At 38.5% G+C, this 15,946-nt stretch overlaps 1 protein-coding gene across 1 annotated transcript in view; it reads left to right on the top strand.

The window, feature by feature from the left end:
- LOC126424979 (vam6/Vps39-like protein) overlaps positions 1–15,946 on the top strand; it is a 120,922-nt gene that overhangs the window by 84,211 nt on the left and 20,765 nt on the right. The window contains exons 12-15 of the mRNA XM_050087865.1: positions 8,959–9,163; positions 9,365–9,480; positions 11,512–11,688; positions 14,452–14,586. Coding sequence (XP_049943822.1) covers positions 8,959–9,163; positions 9,365–9,480; positions 11,512–11,688; positions 14,452–14,586 — 633 coding nt within the window. The remainder of the gene's footprint in view (positions 1–8,958; positions 9,164–9,364; positions 9,481–11,511; positions 11,689–14,451; positions 14,587–15,946) is intronic.

Genomic DNA, 15,946 nt, shown 5'->3' with positions numbered 1-15,946 from the left:
ACACCCAAACCACTATCCTTACCACTGGGCCATTCCAACCAGGGGCTCCAGCTCATAGTCTCAGATTTGACTGAAATTCAGTACACTAATTCTACCATGTGTGGAACACTCGTGTACAAATTATTAGTTTCCCCTGCCAATTAGTTCCAGAATTATGACCTGTGAAAGAAGGTGGTGTGACCCGGAAATTGCAACCCGCATCTGGCAATCTATCTTCAGACCCAACTTCAGATCTTAATAACTTTGGAACTATTCCAGTAAAATTTTTACAACCCAATAACATCCATTTAAAGAACACACTCCATGAATCAAAACACCAACAACATATTTCTCAGGGAAAATAAAAAATTCCAAAATGTGATTAAAAAATGTAATATGTTAAAAGATACATATTGTAGGTGCCCTCTATGCCAAATATAATTCACTCAAAAATGGTATAAAATTTTTTGTGGTAAGCTTAATTTGGCCTAAACACACACAGAACTCATCATGCTCATATCAGTCACAAAAACTGAGTTACATGCACACAAAAATACAAAAATTTGAAAAATTACCCGAAAAACATGGATTTTCGAAGAGTGGTAGCACAAAAGGGACAAGTGGTATCCAAGCCAAATTTCACACACTGCATAAGTAGACCATAATGATACATATCTCAAAATTTCAGCATGTTATTGCAAGACATTTGTGTACAATGGAAGTTGACAGATGTATTTCGTGACGTGGCCATTGTTCCACAACACAATTTTGAAAAAACTTATCATAAACTGTTCTGCCTTGTCTTATCCTCTCCCACAACTGTTTAATCACTAAGCAAGAACATACAGACAGATTAACGCAACCTATCATTAATGTTTATTGCACCTTAACTGCTAAAAACCAGTCGATTGTGCTTCGAACAGAAGTTCTCCCACACTTTAGCTACTGTACTCTGTACATTGAGTGGCAAATTGTACTGTCTTCCTGACACTGTGGTGGGAACTGGAACTGTCATAAGAATATGTTCAAAAGGAATCCAACACTTGTCTGCCAAATGTGGCCAATGAAATGATCTTGCTGGTCCTGCTGGTGCCACGAAGTTCACAAATACATCACCATCTGCTTCACAGCACTCTGCAACACATCCTAAGTACCATTTGTCATCATAAACAGCAATAACATAGCAACCTGGTTGTATGTTGCTGCTTTTGCTTCTGAATCCTGAGCTAGACACACTATGAAGACACATGTTGTGTATGAACCTATAGTTATAATCACACAGTCTGCTCATCTGCACATCGTCGGAGTCCGCTAGAGAGAAGTGATGATGGCTCCTTGTGCCTCCAACAGTTTTAATGTGTTCTAGTCTGCTTTTTAGCAACTCTTAGACTGATTTCACCCCATCTTTCGAAACATAGAATGATAGTATGCCACAGATATTTTTCTGTACCCAGGTAAATAATTGAAGAGGTGTTAGAATGTGACCTTCTGTAGGGTGCTGCAGAGTAGCTCATGATGCCATGCGCTTGATGGTAGCACCAATACCATCACGTACATTTTTACCATGACTTGTTGCGAAAAAATTCCATTCTGCTTGAACTGAAAGTCATGGTAATGCATGCATAAATTTTTGAGATGTTTACAGTTTTTGTACTGAATAGCTGCCCCATCACTGAAGTATTTTGCAAAATGTATGTGAGGCAGCTTGTCTATATGCCATGACAGTGCGAATGTGGGCATGAACTGCAAATGGCATCATGAATTAAACAGTCACTAAAAACGGACAGGTTCATGACAGACACATCACCTGATCCACCTCTATAGTAAATCGCAAATGGCTGGAGAGTTGCTTGACTGTTGTCCCAGTGATATCCTTGGATGGCATCTTTAACTATAAATGCATAATTTTCAGAAAAGTCTAGTATTACTATAATTTCATCTTGTTTCAAATTATCCTTACAAAACTGGAGATAAGCCAATTGTGCTGTTGCTGTGAAGCTGTGTGTGGTCAGTTTGTCCATTTTTTGACAATATATTTCAACAAAATCTTCCACTGTACTTTGCTTTGTTTCAAGACTTGTGCGATCCATGTGTGTCCATTGTTTATAAGAAACAAGTTCATCGTCATCCATAAAGAGTTCACCATACAGTTTCTTATTCATGTGTTCTGCACGATTTGCCTTACCAGGACACTTTTCACACCTGTATATCATGCACTGGTAGGAACTGATGTCACACACTAGCAGCTTCATTGCACCTTTGTAATCCAGACCAGAGTCCTTTATAGCAGCAAACATCAGCTTAGCATTTTGATGGGTCTCACATACAAAAACATTGTGTGTGCCCCTTGCACTTACAAGCAAAACCCATTTTGGCTGAAGATTGGAAAAAGATGATAAACCTACTTTGGTATTGGGATACTTTTCCTTGAATTCTACATTTAGTTCTGATATGTCGCATAGGAACAGTCTTTTTTGCAACTGTACACGTACCTTTCCCATTTTCACCATTACATAGTCTTTTTTTCCAGGCATTATTTGGCTGTAGTCATTATTTTCATAAAACTCCAACACTAGCACCTTTATTTCTGAACTCAATTGCTTACCCTGAGCCTGCTGAAGTTGTGGAAACACTCCTTGTGTTGCTTTTAGTTTCCTAGCTTGGTTTACCATATATGTAGAAACATACAATTCCTTTGCAGTGTAGTCAATAGACCAGCTGGCAGTTGCAAGGGTAAGAATAGCTACTTTTTTCTGGCATGTGGATATAGCACATTTTTCTTTCAAATCATGCACAATTTTGTCCAAATCAGAGCATTTCTGGCATGATTTCTGTTCCTTTGGAGCAGATAGTTCTTCCTCTTCCACCATTAGTGTGTCAGCTATTTTGTGTTTTAATTCCATTTGAGCATCTTGTGGTTTTCTACCATAGCTGGGCCTGTCTCTTTTCCCAACATTGTGTGTCTTAAGGGGAGACAAACCAAGAGCAGTCGCTGAAGTATTTAATTGCTTATCCGCTGTGGTTGTAGGTGGCTGATACTCTTCGTCGCTATCATGTAAATTATCAGAATATTCTTCATTATTTAGCAGTGTAACACACCTGGAACATAACTTTTGTCCTGGTTTCATGTTAAGTCCCATGCACTGATTCACTTTCAATACTGATTTTATATCAGTTTCTCTGCGGCTACACTTCACTGTCGTCTTATGAATTCGAAATTGATCAAAACAACTTCTTTGTAGGAAAGAATACTTATCCAGAAACACTAAAGTTTCCTGGAACTGTACTTCTTGTGCCCACAGGGTGTATCCCGGATCTCCATAGTAACAAATCTTGGTCCGATTCATCCAGATTATACAGTACAAAGCTAATGCCACATTTTGTTCCATATGTTATTTTATGACATTCAGATGCTTGTGCTCTACCAATACTGCAGCTTATTTGAACAAAAGCACCACTAGTACACTCTTCTGCCTCCATACTGACTTTCCACAACAGTACTGACCAGTCTGAACTAGAATCTTAAAAACATGAGTGACCTGTAATTGTTGCTTGTTTCCTTTGTTGTTCCGGCCTAACAATGACTCATTCTGTCCTTGAAGACTACCGTTGTTTAACTTTCTGTTGCCTAATGGTTCCCAACAGTTGCTGCAGCTTTATCTGAAACAAGCTGCCTGCATCATCACTATTACTTGCTAAATCGTATTAAAAGAAACGTAACCAAATACATCTCTGTCAACTTTTATTTTACACAAATGCCTTGCAATAACAAGTTGAAATTTTGCCACATATTATATTATGGTCTACTTCTGCACTGTTTTAAATTTGGCTTGGATATCACTTGTCCCTTTTGTGCTACCACACTTAGAAAATCCATGTTTTTCAGGTAATTTTTCAAATTTTTGTATTTTCGTGTGCATGTAACTCTGTTGGTGTGACTGATATGGGCAAGATGAGTTCTGTCTGTGTTTAGGCCACATTAAGCTTACCACAAAAAATTTATACCCTTTTTGAGTGAATTATATTTGGCATAGAGGGTACCTACAATATGTACCTTTTAACGTATTACATTTTTTTAATCACATTTTGGAATTTTTTATTTTCCCTCAGAAATATGTTGTTGGTGTTTTGATTCATTGAGTGTGTTCTCTAAGTGGATGTTATTGGGTTGTAAAAATTTCACTGGACTGTGCAGAATAGTTCCAAAGTTATTAAGATCTGAAGTTGGGTCTGAAGATAGATTGCTAGATGGGTTGCAATTTCTGGGTCATGCCACCTTCTTTCACAAGCCATAATTCTGGAACTAATTGGCAGGGGAACTTAAAATTTTGTACATGAGTGTTCCACACTTGGTAGCATTGGCGTGCTAAATTTCAGCCAAATCTGAGACTATCAGCTGGAACATTTTCTCAAATTGGTTGAATTGACATGGAATGACCCCACTGCAATTGTTCCCACTACAGGTGAGTCTCTCCCATCCTGGGGTCAGAGTGGCTTGCTCATCCTTTTTAACTTTCCCTGACCTGTTCTTTGTGCTTTATATAATGAAGGAACTATTAGTTCTGAAAGCTAGGAAGTATGGCCCATTCATTTTTCGGCGTGTCTGTCATTTGTATTGTACACTTCACTTCCTGGATATGATCACTGGCAGAAACTCTGTCCCCTTATTTGTTAATACAGAATAAGGTATTTGACTGGTTTCTGGAAATTGTCTTAAATGATTATTTATGTCATTTTATACTCATAACGTAATTTTTTTCCTCTTGAATTTTGGTATACTTTTATAAAAACAGAAATGAAATACAAATAAAATGAAATCCCATTAAAATGCTCCATTCAAGGCACGTGATGTCTGTGACGTCACTGACTAGCTCTATGCTCCTACTGTCATGTGTTAGAATTTACATTTCAGAAAGTGGATCATAAATGGTATATAGTGCCATACTGTACAAATACATCTACAATAACACATCAAAAGTTTTCCCCCCCCCCCCCCCCCCCCCCCCAGAGAATGAGAAGATGCGTAAAATGTGGTTGCATTATACTGGCAAATTGCCACCAGAGCGACGCTCAATGTCACTAACTTCATTAAAAATGTGTTGCACTGTGAAGTTAACATTAATTTACTTCCAAGGTATGCTTTTACACTGTTCCCAGGAAAGAGAACATCATTATTAAACTTTTAGTGAAAATTGTCATTTTACCCAACATCACATAAATTGTTAAGTAGCTCAGTTGGTAGACCGTCTAATTCCAAAAGATGATGTCCATAGATTGCTAATTCAGATCCACCCAAAAGAATATTTTAACTTTCTTGTAAAACAACTCTACAGTCCTTTCATATGTAAACCAAATCACAATTACAAAACTTCACCACACCAATCAGAAACAGAATATTGTTATTTTTTCCTTGCTGTTTACATGAGCTTACATTTGCAATCGCTGTTCAGACGCATCACTTTCAAAAAGATATATTGTGGAGTGACCACCCGTGTTTTACATTATTAAAAATAATTTTTTTTTACTGTCCAGCTAGGATCCTTTTTGTTTAAACTTTTGAAGTTTCGTCATCGGACACAAAAACGGAATAAGTCTACTTCAGACACTGACGTCAGTTTACACTCGCAAACATCACAGCCATCATGTTTCTGTTACCTGCATGTTGTAAATGCTTTATATCTCTCCGTATAGAAAACCTCATTGCCATACCTCATATGTATGGTGATATCTTCAGTACAAGTCATGCTTTCCAAAAAAGTGAATTGTTTGGTCACAAAATAAATGCTTTTATCCTCTGTTGTCTGTTTCTCAGACTAAAACTAATGTGAAGCTATATATAATACATCCTACCATCAAAACAGCTATTACAATCTGATTTTGCTAATGCTGTTTTCTTATTTCCTGTAAAACTTTCAAAAATGAATGACCCCTCCAAGATTCGTACATTTAACCTTGTTATCTGTAGTCAGATGTGCTATCCGTTGTGCCACTGAGCACCTTGGGAGAACGGTGTCTCTGCTGAATGTCTTCTATAATGGAAATCGGTACAAAGATTTGCCAAGAATAATTTTATTGTGCTTTAGGTCGTAACTTGTGACCAATAGTTGACAATCTAGCATAATATAGTGGCCCATTTCCAAAAGTTCTGCAATTACTTAGTTTTGACCGAGGTTAGTGATGTTGCTGGGAGCAGGGAAAAGACTGTCCGTCATTTCACATATCGCTGCATTAAGTGGGTGGATCATAAACACGTCAACTTTGACAAGGTTTCCACTATTGACATTCTCAAAATTCCTTTGTGTTGTTACTTAAAAACTATAACTGGATTTTCCATCACTAAATAGCTAAACTGTTTGCAGCTAAAGTACGTAAAAACCTCTTAACTTCAGCTAACACACACGTATAGCTTCGTCTTACTCCTAGTCTGCGACATCACTAGAACGTTGGCCAATAACAGAGCATTTTTGATCGTGTGACCAAATCTTTATATTTTATGATTTTTAGGATTAGTTACATAAAAATAACAGATATTTTGTGAGAATATTGACCATAAATGCTATTTGAATGTAATAATCAATCAGAATAACAGCCAGTCAAAATACTGACCATTAGGTGTCACAAGAGGTAGACCCACCAGTATAAAAGGAGGCGGGGGTAGTGTAGTGTTGTCAGCAGAGAAGCAATAACAGCAGAATGAATCCGTCAGGGGAGCTCAGTGACTTCGAACGTGGCCTATTCATTGGATGTCACCTTAGTAATAAAATATCAGGGATGTTTCCACCATTTTACAGCTAGCCACGTCAAACATCGGTGATGTGATTGTGAAGTGGATATACAATGTACGAAGAAATGACCTCCCCTAAACCGAGACCAGACAGACGTCGTTTACTGACAGACAGGGATCGTTGAGCATTGTGAAAAATGTTATAAAAACTGTACGAAATCAGTGGAAGGAATCACTTGTGAATTCCAGGATGCTAGTAGCAGTCCGGCTAGCACGATGACTGTGCGTAAGAAGTCAGAAAGGATAGGGGTACAACTGTCGAGCAGCTCCTCATAAGCCACGCGTTTCTGTGGCCGGTGCCAAGTGACGCTCAAGATGCTGTAGAGAGCGGCACCACTATGCACTGGACGGATGACAGGAAATGAGTGATTTGGAAGGACGAATCATCGCGGTCCTGTGGAAGGGTTTGGGTTTGAGCTTGGGCTTGGCCAGTACATGGAGAATGTTACCAGCTATCATGTGTAGTGCCAGCAGTGGACTACAGAGAAGATGGTGTTACATTATGGAGGTGTTCTTTGTGGTTATTGTGCTTAAGAAAATGCTAGATTCAGAAGGATAAGAACACATTTTTCAGAATTGTGTACTGCATGCATTACAGGAACAGTTCAGAAGTGGTGATCGTTTGTATCAGCATGACAGTGGACCCTGTTATAAAGTGGCCTCTCTGAGGGAATGGTTTGTGGACAATAACATTCATGAAATGGACTTGCCTGTCCTGAGTCCCGACCTGAACCCAGTGAAACACCTTTGGGACATGTTAGACTGTCAACTTCAATCTAGACCCCAAAGGTACTACCTTCTCTGGTTTTGGGCTCTTGACGAAGAATGGGCTGTCATTCTTCCACAGACATTCAGACACTTCGTTGAAAGTGTCCCCAGCAGAGGTGAATCCGTCATAAAGGCGAAGTTTTGTTGTGCCTCAAGAATTTTGGGGTAAATTCTAGAGACACTCGTATTTCACTGTCTCAAACACACGATATTTTAAGGATGAGTTTGTGAGAGTGGAAATGTGTCTACTGCGCCACGGTTAATGTGTGTGCAGGACGGGCGTGTGTTACGAGAAGACTAAAGTTGTGGCGGTCTGTCGGCACTGCAAGTGGTGGCCGTGCACGTCTTGGAAGCCGTATGTCCAGTACAAGAAGTAATCAAGAGCTACTCTTTGGCAGTGAAATAGTAGTGACTATTGGGGACAAACAAAATATGTTTTACCTAGAGACTCTTATACTCTGTTGTTTGACTTGCTAGGAGCAAGAACTGTTTTGACAAGGGTTATTAAAACAAAAAGAGACGGTAATGATATATGTTAAGTACTAATGTTTTCCAGACGTAGTTGATTTACGAGACTTGAAAGTGCATGTGAAACTTGTGTATTTGATTTGTTGTGGAGGAGAAAATATAACGAAGTTTATGTGAGAGTATTCTGAGAGTAATAAATCATTTCAAAAGTAGAGAAGTAGTTCAGTATCATTTCCCTAACCAGCACGAAATCTTCGGAGAAGAAGCATTGTGAAGACCGAAGCAGCCGTCTGTCCTGAGAAGAAGATTGGCTGCACACGATACGTAAATCACCTGCGAGAGATGTGTGCAACTTGCACCCCAAGACCACACAGTCTCCTGTCATCAGGAAAACGTTAGAGTGTGGACACACCCCATATTAGTGTCCATTAATAGGTAAATGTAAATGTCGTTTGACTAGGGCCTCCCATCGGGTAGACCATTCACCGGGTGCAAGTCTTTCGATTTAACACGACTCCAGTGACTTGCGCATCTGTGGGGATGAAATGATGATAATTAGGACAACACAACACATAGTCGCTGAGCGGAGAAAATCTCCGACCCAGCCGGGAATTGAACCCAGGCCCTTAGGATTGACATTCTGTCGTACTGACCACTCAGCTACCGGGGGCGGACTCCATTAATAGGTAACCAGATACTTTTGATCAAATAGTGTACATATATTTTGCAGAATTCTGAATGCATCTCGAGCAGATGCCATGATATGGAGTTGTGTAAATCTAAAATCCATAGCACTACAAAATTAAAAAACAGTAAAGAAAAAATTTTACAGATTGAAATCACCAGCAGCTGACAATCCAATACTGTGTACTCCTACGATAATGAAGCATTCCAAGTTGGGGGAAAAAAACTTAGTGGATTATAGTGACACAGACAATCTTCTATTTGTGTTTTTACAGGAACATGTGATTCATGTGTGGCAAGAAAAGAACTGCATTTTCCACAATGCTCTGGTGCATCAGTACAGGGAGCACAGTTTGCAACTTCTACAAAACCCTGAGACTTTTGAGGCCGGACGTGCTTTACGTGTGAAGCTGCAAGACTTTCTTGAGGTGTCTGAACACTATACGCCCGAGACTGTGCTCATTCACTTCCCGTATGACAGTAAGTATTTAATTTTGGAATGTGACCATCTATTTTAAACCTAGTAGTAGCTTTTTTTGTGCAACATACAGTGTAACACTGCGTGGGATTTGTTCTAATGTAATGCTTCAGAAAATGTGTTTGCAGTACTGAACTATTTATACTTAAGAATCTTTTTGTGATTCACACCCTGCCACTCCTGAATACTTATTTTTATTTCAGATCTCTTTGAGGAACGTGCTACAGTTCTTGGAAAACTGGGTCGTCATGAACAGGCACTGTCAATCTATGTCAGTGTTCTTGGTGATGTGGAGCAGGCAATGCGATATTGTGATAAGGTAAGCAGGCACATGCTCCACTGATGCACTCTTGATACCAAAACGTACATTCTCTGCTGAAGTTCGTGCACCTGGCCATATTATTTAATTGCTATATAAAAGGCATGTTTGTGTTTCCTTTGTTGTGGTTATAATATGGCTTCTATTCAAAGAATAACTTTTAAAAGGAAAGTACTTTATTCATAAAATGACCTATAACATTTGTGTCTTTACGTGCTACAAAGTAACTTTACAAACTGATGACAGTCTGTACAGATCTGTGTCACCATTGCACTTAATTTTTCCCTTATTTCCTAACATACATAGCAGTGCTGATGTACCACGAATTTTTCTACCTTCAAGAAATTTGTTGTTTAGTTTTACTGTTATGTATCATTACACTTGTTGCCACGATCATTGTACATGTTTGATTATCATCAAACGAGCCATTAATTGTTTAGAAGTGGCTGCCATTTCATTTCTGCCTGTATAATATAATAATTGTATTACATGATGGAGTAAAAAAGAGGGAAGTCGAAAACATTGGAAAATGAATTCTTTCTGTCTATATTGGACAGTACAAATACACTGTGACACCTAATGTGCTCTAGTCATTGCGAGCTTCACTCTTTAGTTTTATGAGACAGATGTATGTGTCACTACTACTGCCTTACTATGCAATGTACACACACCTCTGCTAATACTGAACTATGATTAGCAGTGTCCTGCATGGTTGTCCGTTCGATACAGACTAGGTTCCATAAATTCCCCTGCCTGAATATAGCAACATACAAGGGACACTGCCCATAAGTTTTCCATATTGCTTTCTTTTTTGATATGGAATTTAAATGATGCCATTCCATTGTCTGGCATTTTGTTTCAGGCTCATAATGATGGAAGCAGCTTACATTACCTGACTCAGTACTCATCAAAAAATCTTCCCCTTCTTTTCAAAGTCTCTGAAGAAAGTTTTGGGTGACAGTTCATAGCTGAACTTCATGATATCTGGTCAGTAAACACAGGACCAACCAGGCATAAACTTCTTGATAAACCAAGCATAGAGGCATTTCCTGCACTGCACTGCGCCCTGTTGAATTATTGTCTGATTTCATTCACAGTCTTCTCTAATTGATTTGTCAGCTCTTTCCTCATTGCACTCAGTGGGGATACCTCAAGGATAACTATTATGAGGCTCATTTTCTAAGCTCGTGTTGTGTTCCCATTTTCAAAGTGTTTCACCCCTCACACTGTTGCTGCCCAAGGGCCCATCTCCAAATACACATTATAGTCTGAGATGAATTTCAGCAGCAGACTTTTCGTCTTTAACAAGGAATTCCACAGCAGCACGCTGTCCGAAACATTTAGTAAATTTAGTGTTTGGTCACATGATTGAATTTAACGACATATCTGTGTGTCAACACAGTGTAAAGGCTGTACACTACAACAGTGCAGATGTTTTCATCACATAGTTGGAATTTCAGCTGTAGCAGAACAGTTGCTTTTGCTTATTTGCTTCCAGCATGTGACTAAATATGCATGAATTTAAAATTATTGCATTATACTTACAATTCTTTCACAAACACAACGCTGTAAATTTGAAGAGCACTTATCCTTAACATACATAGGTATATTTAATATAAAACTAATAGAACAGCACTTAAGATTTTAATTTTTCCCAACTTCATGATTCAGTTCTGGGCCATATGGATATTTAGCTGTAAGCTGTCTCTTGAGGTCTCGCTTAAATTTTTCACTCTCTGATCTTTCGAACTTGCTGGGTTAGGAGTTACAGTACATGACTTCTTTTGATATGTGGACTGCTTTCCATTAATTGGACTCTTTTGCTGTCTAAGTGAAAATCTTCCTTACTCCTTGCATTATAACCTAGGAACTGCGTACCCTGCTAGTAACTTTCCTTTTCACTATTACTATTGTAACTTTCACCATGACCCTTGTAGCAGTGGTTCACTGAATAGTGCATCTAAATGTGTACAAATATTCTGTGCTGTAATCTTTATTTTGATGCGTATATTTATCCTTCTCTCTTTCCAGGTGTATAGGCAGCAGGCAGAGGGTGCCGATGAGGTGTACGCGATACTGATGCGCATGCTGGTGAATCCGCCAGAGAGCTGGCTTGTCGGTGTCCCGTCCCCACCGACCGTCCAGCCAGACCTGGAGGCTGCCCTCACACTACTGGAGCAGCATGCCAGCAAGATTCATCCTGTCAAAGTAAGTCTCTCTCTCTCTCTCTCTCTCTCTCTCTCTCTCTCTCTCTCTCTCTCTCTCTCAGGGAAAAAAAATGAGAGAATCATGGAAGATTAGAAAGAATGCTCAAATGAAGTGGAATAAATAATAATAATAATAATAATAGAAACATGAAATTTGGAGAAGGTGTTGATCTTATACTGTAGGCATCATTTAAGAATGGATTTTTTTAAACTCCACCCATAGGGGGGTGAAATATGGGATGAAAGGTTTTTTGAAAAATGACAGTTATGAAGCTAGAACTATGAAAATTGGTATTTGGTTTCTCAGTCAGAAATAAAAAAAAATATGCATTTTGTCATTTTTGGAAAATTGACTGGGGGGGGGGGGGGGGGGTAAAACAGTGGGTGAAAGTTTTTTTAAAAATAAATCATTTTTAAAGAACCACTAAAGCATTTTGAAAGGTACACCTGTGGAAATCTGAGTTATCGCCTATTGATTTCTTTTTGTTCCCTTGTGTCAAACAAAATGTTCATGTACAGTGATTTTCATTAACCTAGAATACACATTTGGTGACACAAAATGATTTAAGTGGTTTTAAATCCCCATAAAAATAGATATAAGCTAAAGGAAAAGGCAGACAATATATGTTACATGTAAGAACCAAGTTAGAGAAATAATAATCAAATACCAACAGAGAAGTGCTGAGGTTAAAATCGGCATACGACAGGTATGTAATCTTTCTCTCCTACTGGTCAATCTGTACATCAAAGAAACAGTGAAGGAAATGAAAGAAAGGTTCAAGACTGGGATAAAAGTTCAGAGTGAAAGGACACCAGTGATAAGAATCACATGGTTATCTTTTGTGAAAGTGGTGAAGATGAACACACAATATCAATTGAAAGTGAACCAAAGAAAGATAAAAACGTAATGAGGAGCAGCAGAAATGAGATTAGCAATAATTTTAATATAAGAAATGGGGACGACATATTAGGAAAAGGGTTGGAATCCTGCTACCTCAGGATCAAAATAAGATATACTGGATGAAGCTAGGAGGATGTAATAAACAGACTAGAACATGCAAAGAGGGTGTCCATCACTAAAAAAGTCTATTACTTTCAAATGTAAGACTAGATAAGAGGAAGAAATTTCTGAGAATGTCCATAAGGATCTCAGCATTGTATGTTAGTGAATCGTGGACTGGAAAAATTAGAAAAGAAGATAATAGAAGTGCTTGAGATGCGGTGCTGCAGAAAGATGCTGGACTTTGTAGGATTTGCAAGGGAAGGAATATGTAGAAAAAAATGACTATAAGAAGTGAATAGATGCCAGGATGGGTTAAGGCATCAGGGAACAATTTCCAGGTGCTAGAGAGCTGTAGATGTCAAAAATTGTAGGGGAAGACAGAGACAGAAAAATCCAGGGAATCAATGAGGGCATTAGGTATAAGTGCTAATCTGATACAAAGCGGCTGGCCAGAATAAGTCATAATTGTCCACATCAAAGCAGCTGAAAGACTGGTTAAAAAAGGAGAAAGAGCAAATATTATTGTAAGTGGGTGTATCAGAAAAATTCAACCTACATAAAAATTTCTAACTTTTATTTTTATTATGTTTTTTCCCATGACAGTAAAAAAACAGTGCAAAATAAAATGTTGGCCCAAACATAGACATGATATGGATCACATTTCTTTGTCCCTTGGGAAACTTCTACATGTATGTCATGACACAATTTTGCCAAATTCATACTCCTGTAATGCTGCTCTTGAGCTGAGTGCAGTTTTATTCAAATTGCTTCTATTTGCATTTAGAAAGGTAGGTTGCAACTGAAAATGGATAGCTAAATAATTTTAATTCATTTTTGAGTCCACAAAGGTCCTGAAACTCTCTCTAAAAAATCTGACAAAGCCGCATAAATTTTTGTAGATAAATATCAAAACACATATGTAAGTAATTCTAGAGGTTGAAAAACATTAAAAAATGTTGTCTCCTGTACTGATCATTTTAAATAAATGCAGTTTGTTCATCAATTCATTAATTTTAAAGTATACTTTCACAATCAATATCTATGCCCCTGGTAATTTCAGTTCAGCTTGCAGTGAATGACTGTTCAGATTCAGAAGGATGTAGGTTGCAGTAGGTACTGGGAGATGAAGCAGCTTGCACAGGATAGAGTAGCATGGAGAGCTGCATCAAACCAGTCTCAGGACTGAAGACCACAACAACAACAACTTTCACAATCAATATTTATGACCCTGGTAATTTCAGTTCAGCTTGCAGTGAATGACTGTTAAGTTTAAAAATACTACCTGTATTTTATAGCCTTTAGTGATGTCTCCAGCATTAGGAGATGGAACTTTAGTCACAGAAAAGTGCCTTAGACCTCACGCTAATGCCCATAACAAACAAAAGTCACCAAGGCCGCATTAATTTTATCAAACACACTAATAATAACTAGATCTTTGCATCAGAAGTGTTCTATTAAAATAATTTAAATCTGTCTTAATATTGGCGAGGAAGGCTGTGTATAAGCAACAGAACAAGGTGTGGTCACAGTGAAGTAGGGCCATCTGGAACAGCCTGGCATAAGGGAAAAGAAAGAGTAGATAGTGCTAACAGATATAATGCACATAATACACATAGCCATTAATTTGATCAGAATTGACATGGAGCACTGTGCAAAGAAAGGAGAAGATAAATATAGCCACAGTGTTAAACTCAAGTTCTCAATTGATACTAGATTTCTAGCTTTGCAATGTGGAAATACTGTATGTTTTTCTTGAAACAGGCCCTGACGGCGCTTCCAGATCGAGTCCCTCTGATCCGCATCAAGCACTTCCTCGAGTCGAGTCTGCAGCACAAACTGAGTGAGCGCAGAACGACACAGGTCCTCAAGGGTCTACTCTACGCTGAACATTTACAGGTGAGCTCCTTCGTGAAGCTTATGACCATGCCATTGGTGTGATGCTCCATATTAGGCATATACAGATCACCAAAGAGTCAGGTAAATGGCTTTCCAAAAGAGCTAGAAGTTCTGTTAGACAATGCTTAATAGTAGCAAGTGATCTAAATATTAACACACTGAAAGAAAACTGTTAAGCAAGTAGTTTCAGGTGATTCAATCAACACTTATGATCTAAATCTAGTAGTATGTAGTCCCAAAATGTACAGTAAAGATACAGAAACATTTATAGATCTGTAATTACCACTATAGCACAATACAGACAAAAAGTACATTGGGGACCACCATGGGTTATTAGGAGAGGTATCAGATAAGATATCAATTTCAGAAAATATCTTTAAAGAGTTACAGCAAACAAAAGCAGGCACACACATGGAGGCTACAAAGATTAATGCAATCTGAAGACTGGAGCAATATATGTTGTTGTTGTTGTTGTTGTGGTCTTCAGTCCTGAGACTGGTTTGATGCAGCTCTCCATGCTACTCTATCCTGCGCAAGCTTTTTCATCTCCCAGTACCTACTGCAACCTACATCCTTCTGAATCTGCTTAGTGTATTCATCTCTTGGTCTCCCTCTATGACTTTTACCCTCCACGCTGCCCTCCAATACTAAATTGGTGATCCCTTGATGCCTCAGAACATGTCCTACCAACCGATCCCTTCTTCTGGTCACGTTGTGCCACAAACTTCTCTTCTCCCCAATCCTATTCAATACTTCCTCATTAGTTATGTGATCTACCCATCTAATCTTCAGCATTCTTCTGTAGCACCACATTTCGAAAGCTTCTATTCTCTTCTTGTCCAAACTATTTATCGTCCATGTTTCACTTCCATACATGGCTACACTCCATACGAATACTTTCAGAAATGACTTCCTGACACTTATATCAATACTGGATGTTAACAAATTTCTCTTCTTCAGAAACGCTTTCCTTGCCATTGCCAGCCTACATTTTATATCCTCTCTACTTCGACCATCATCAGTTATTTTGCTCCCCAAATAGCAAAACTCCTTTACTACTTTAAGTGCCTCATTTCCTTATCTAATTCCCTCAGCATCACCCGACTTAATTAGACTACATTCCATTATCCTTGTTTTGCTTTTGTTGATGTTCATCTTATATCCTCCTTTCAAGACACTGTCCATTCCATTCAACTGCTCTTCCAAGTCCTTTGCTGTCTCTGGCGAACCTCAAAGTTTTTATCTCTTCTCCATGAATTTTAATACCTACTCCGAATTTTTCTTTTGTTTCCTTTACTGCTTGCTCAATATACAGATTGAACAACATCGGGGATAGGCTACAGCCCTGTCTCACTCCCTT

The sequence above is a fragment of the Schistocerca serialis genome, chromosome 10, assembly GCF_023864345.2.
Source record: "Schistocerca serialis cubense isolate TAMUIC-IGC-003099 chromosome 10, iqSchSeri2.2, whole genome shotgun sequence".
Classification (NCBI taxonomy): domain Eukaryota; kingdom Metazoa; phylum Arthropoda; class Insecta; order Orthoptera; family Acrididae; genus Schistocerca; species Schistocerca serialis.
This window is presented reverse-complemented; position numbering and strand designations above follow the sequence as displayed.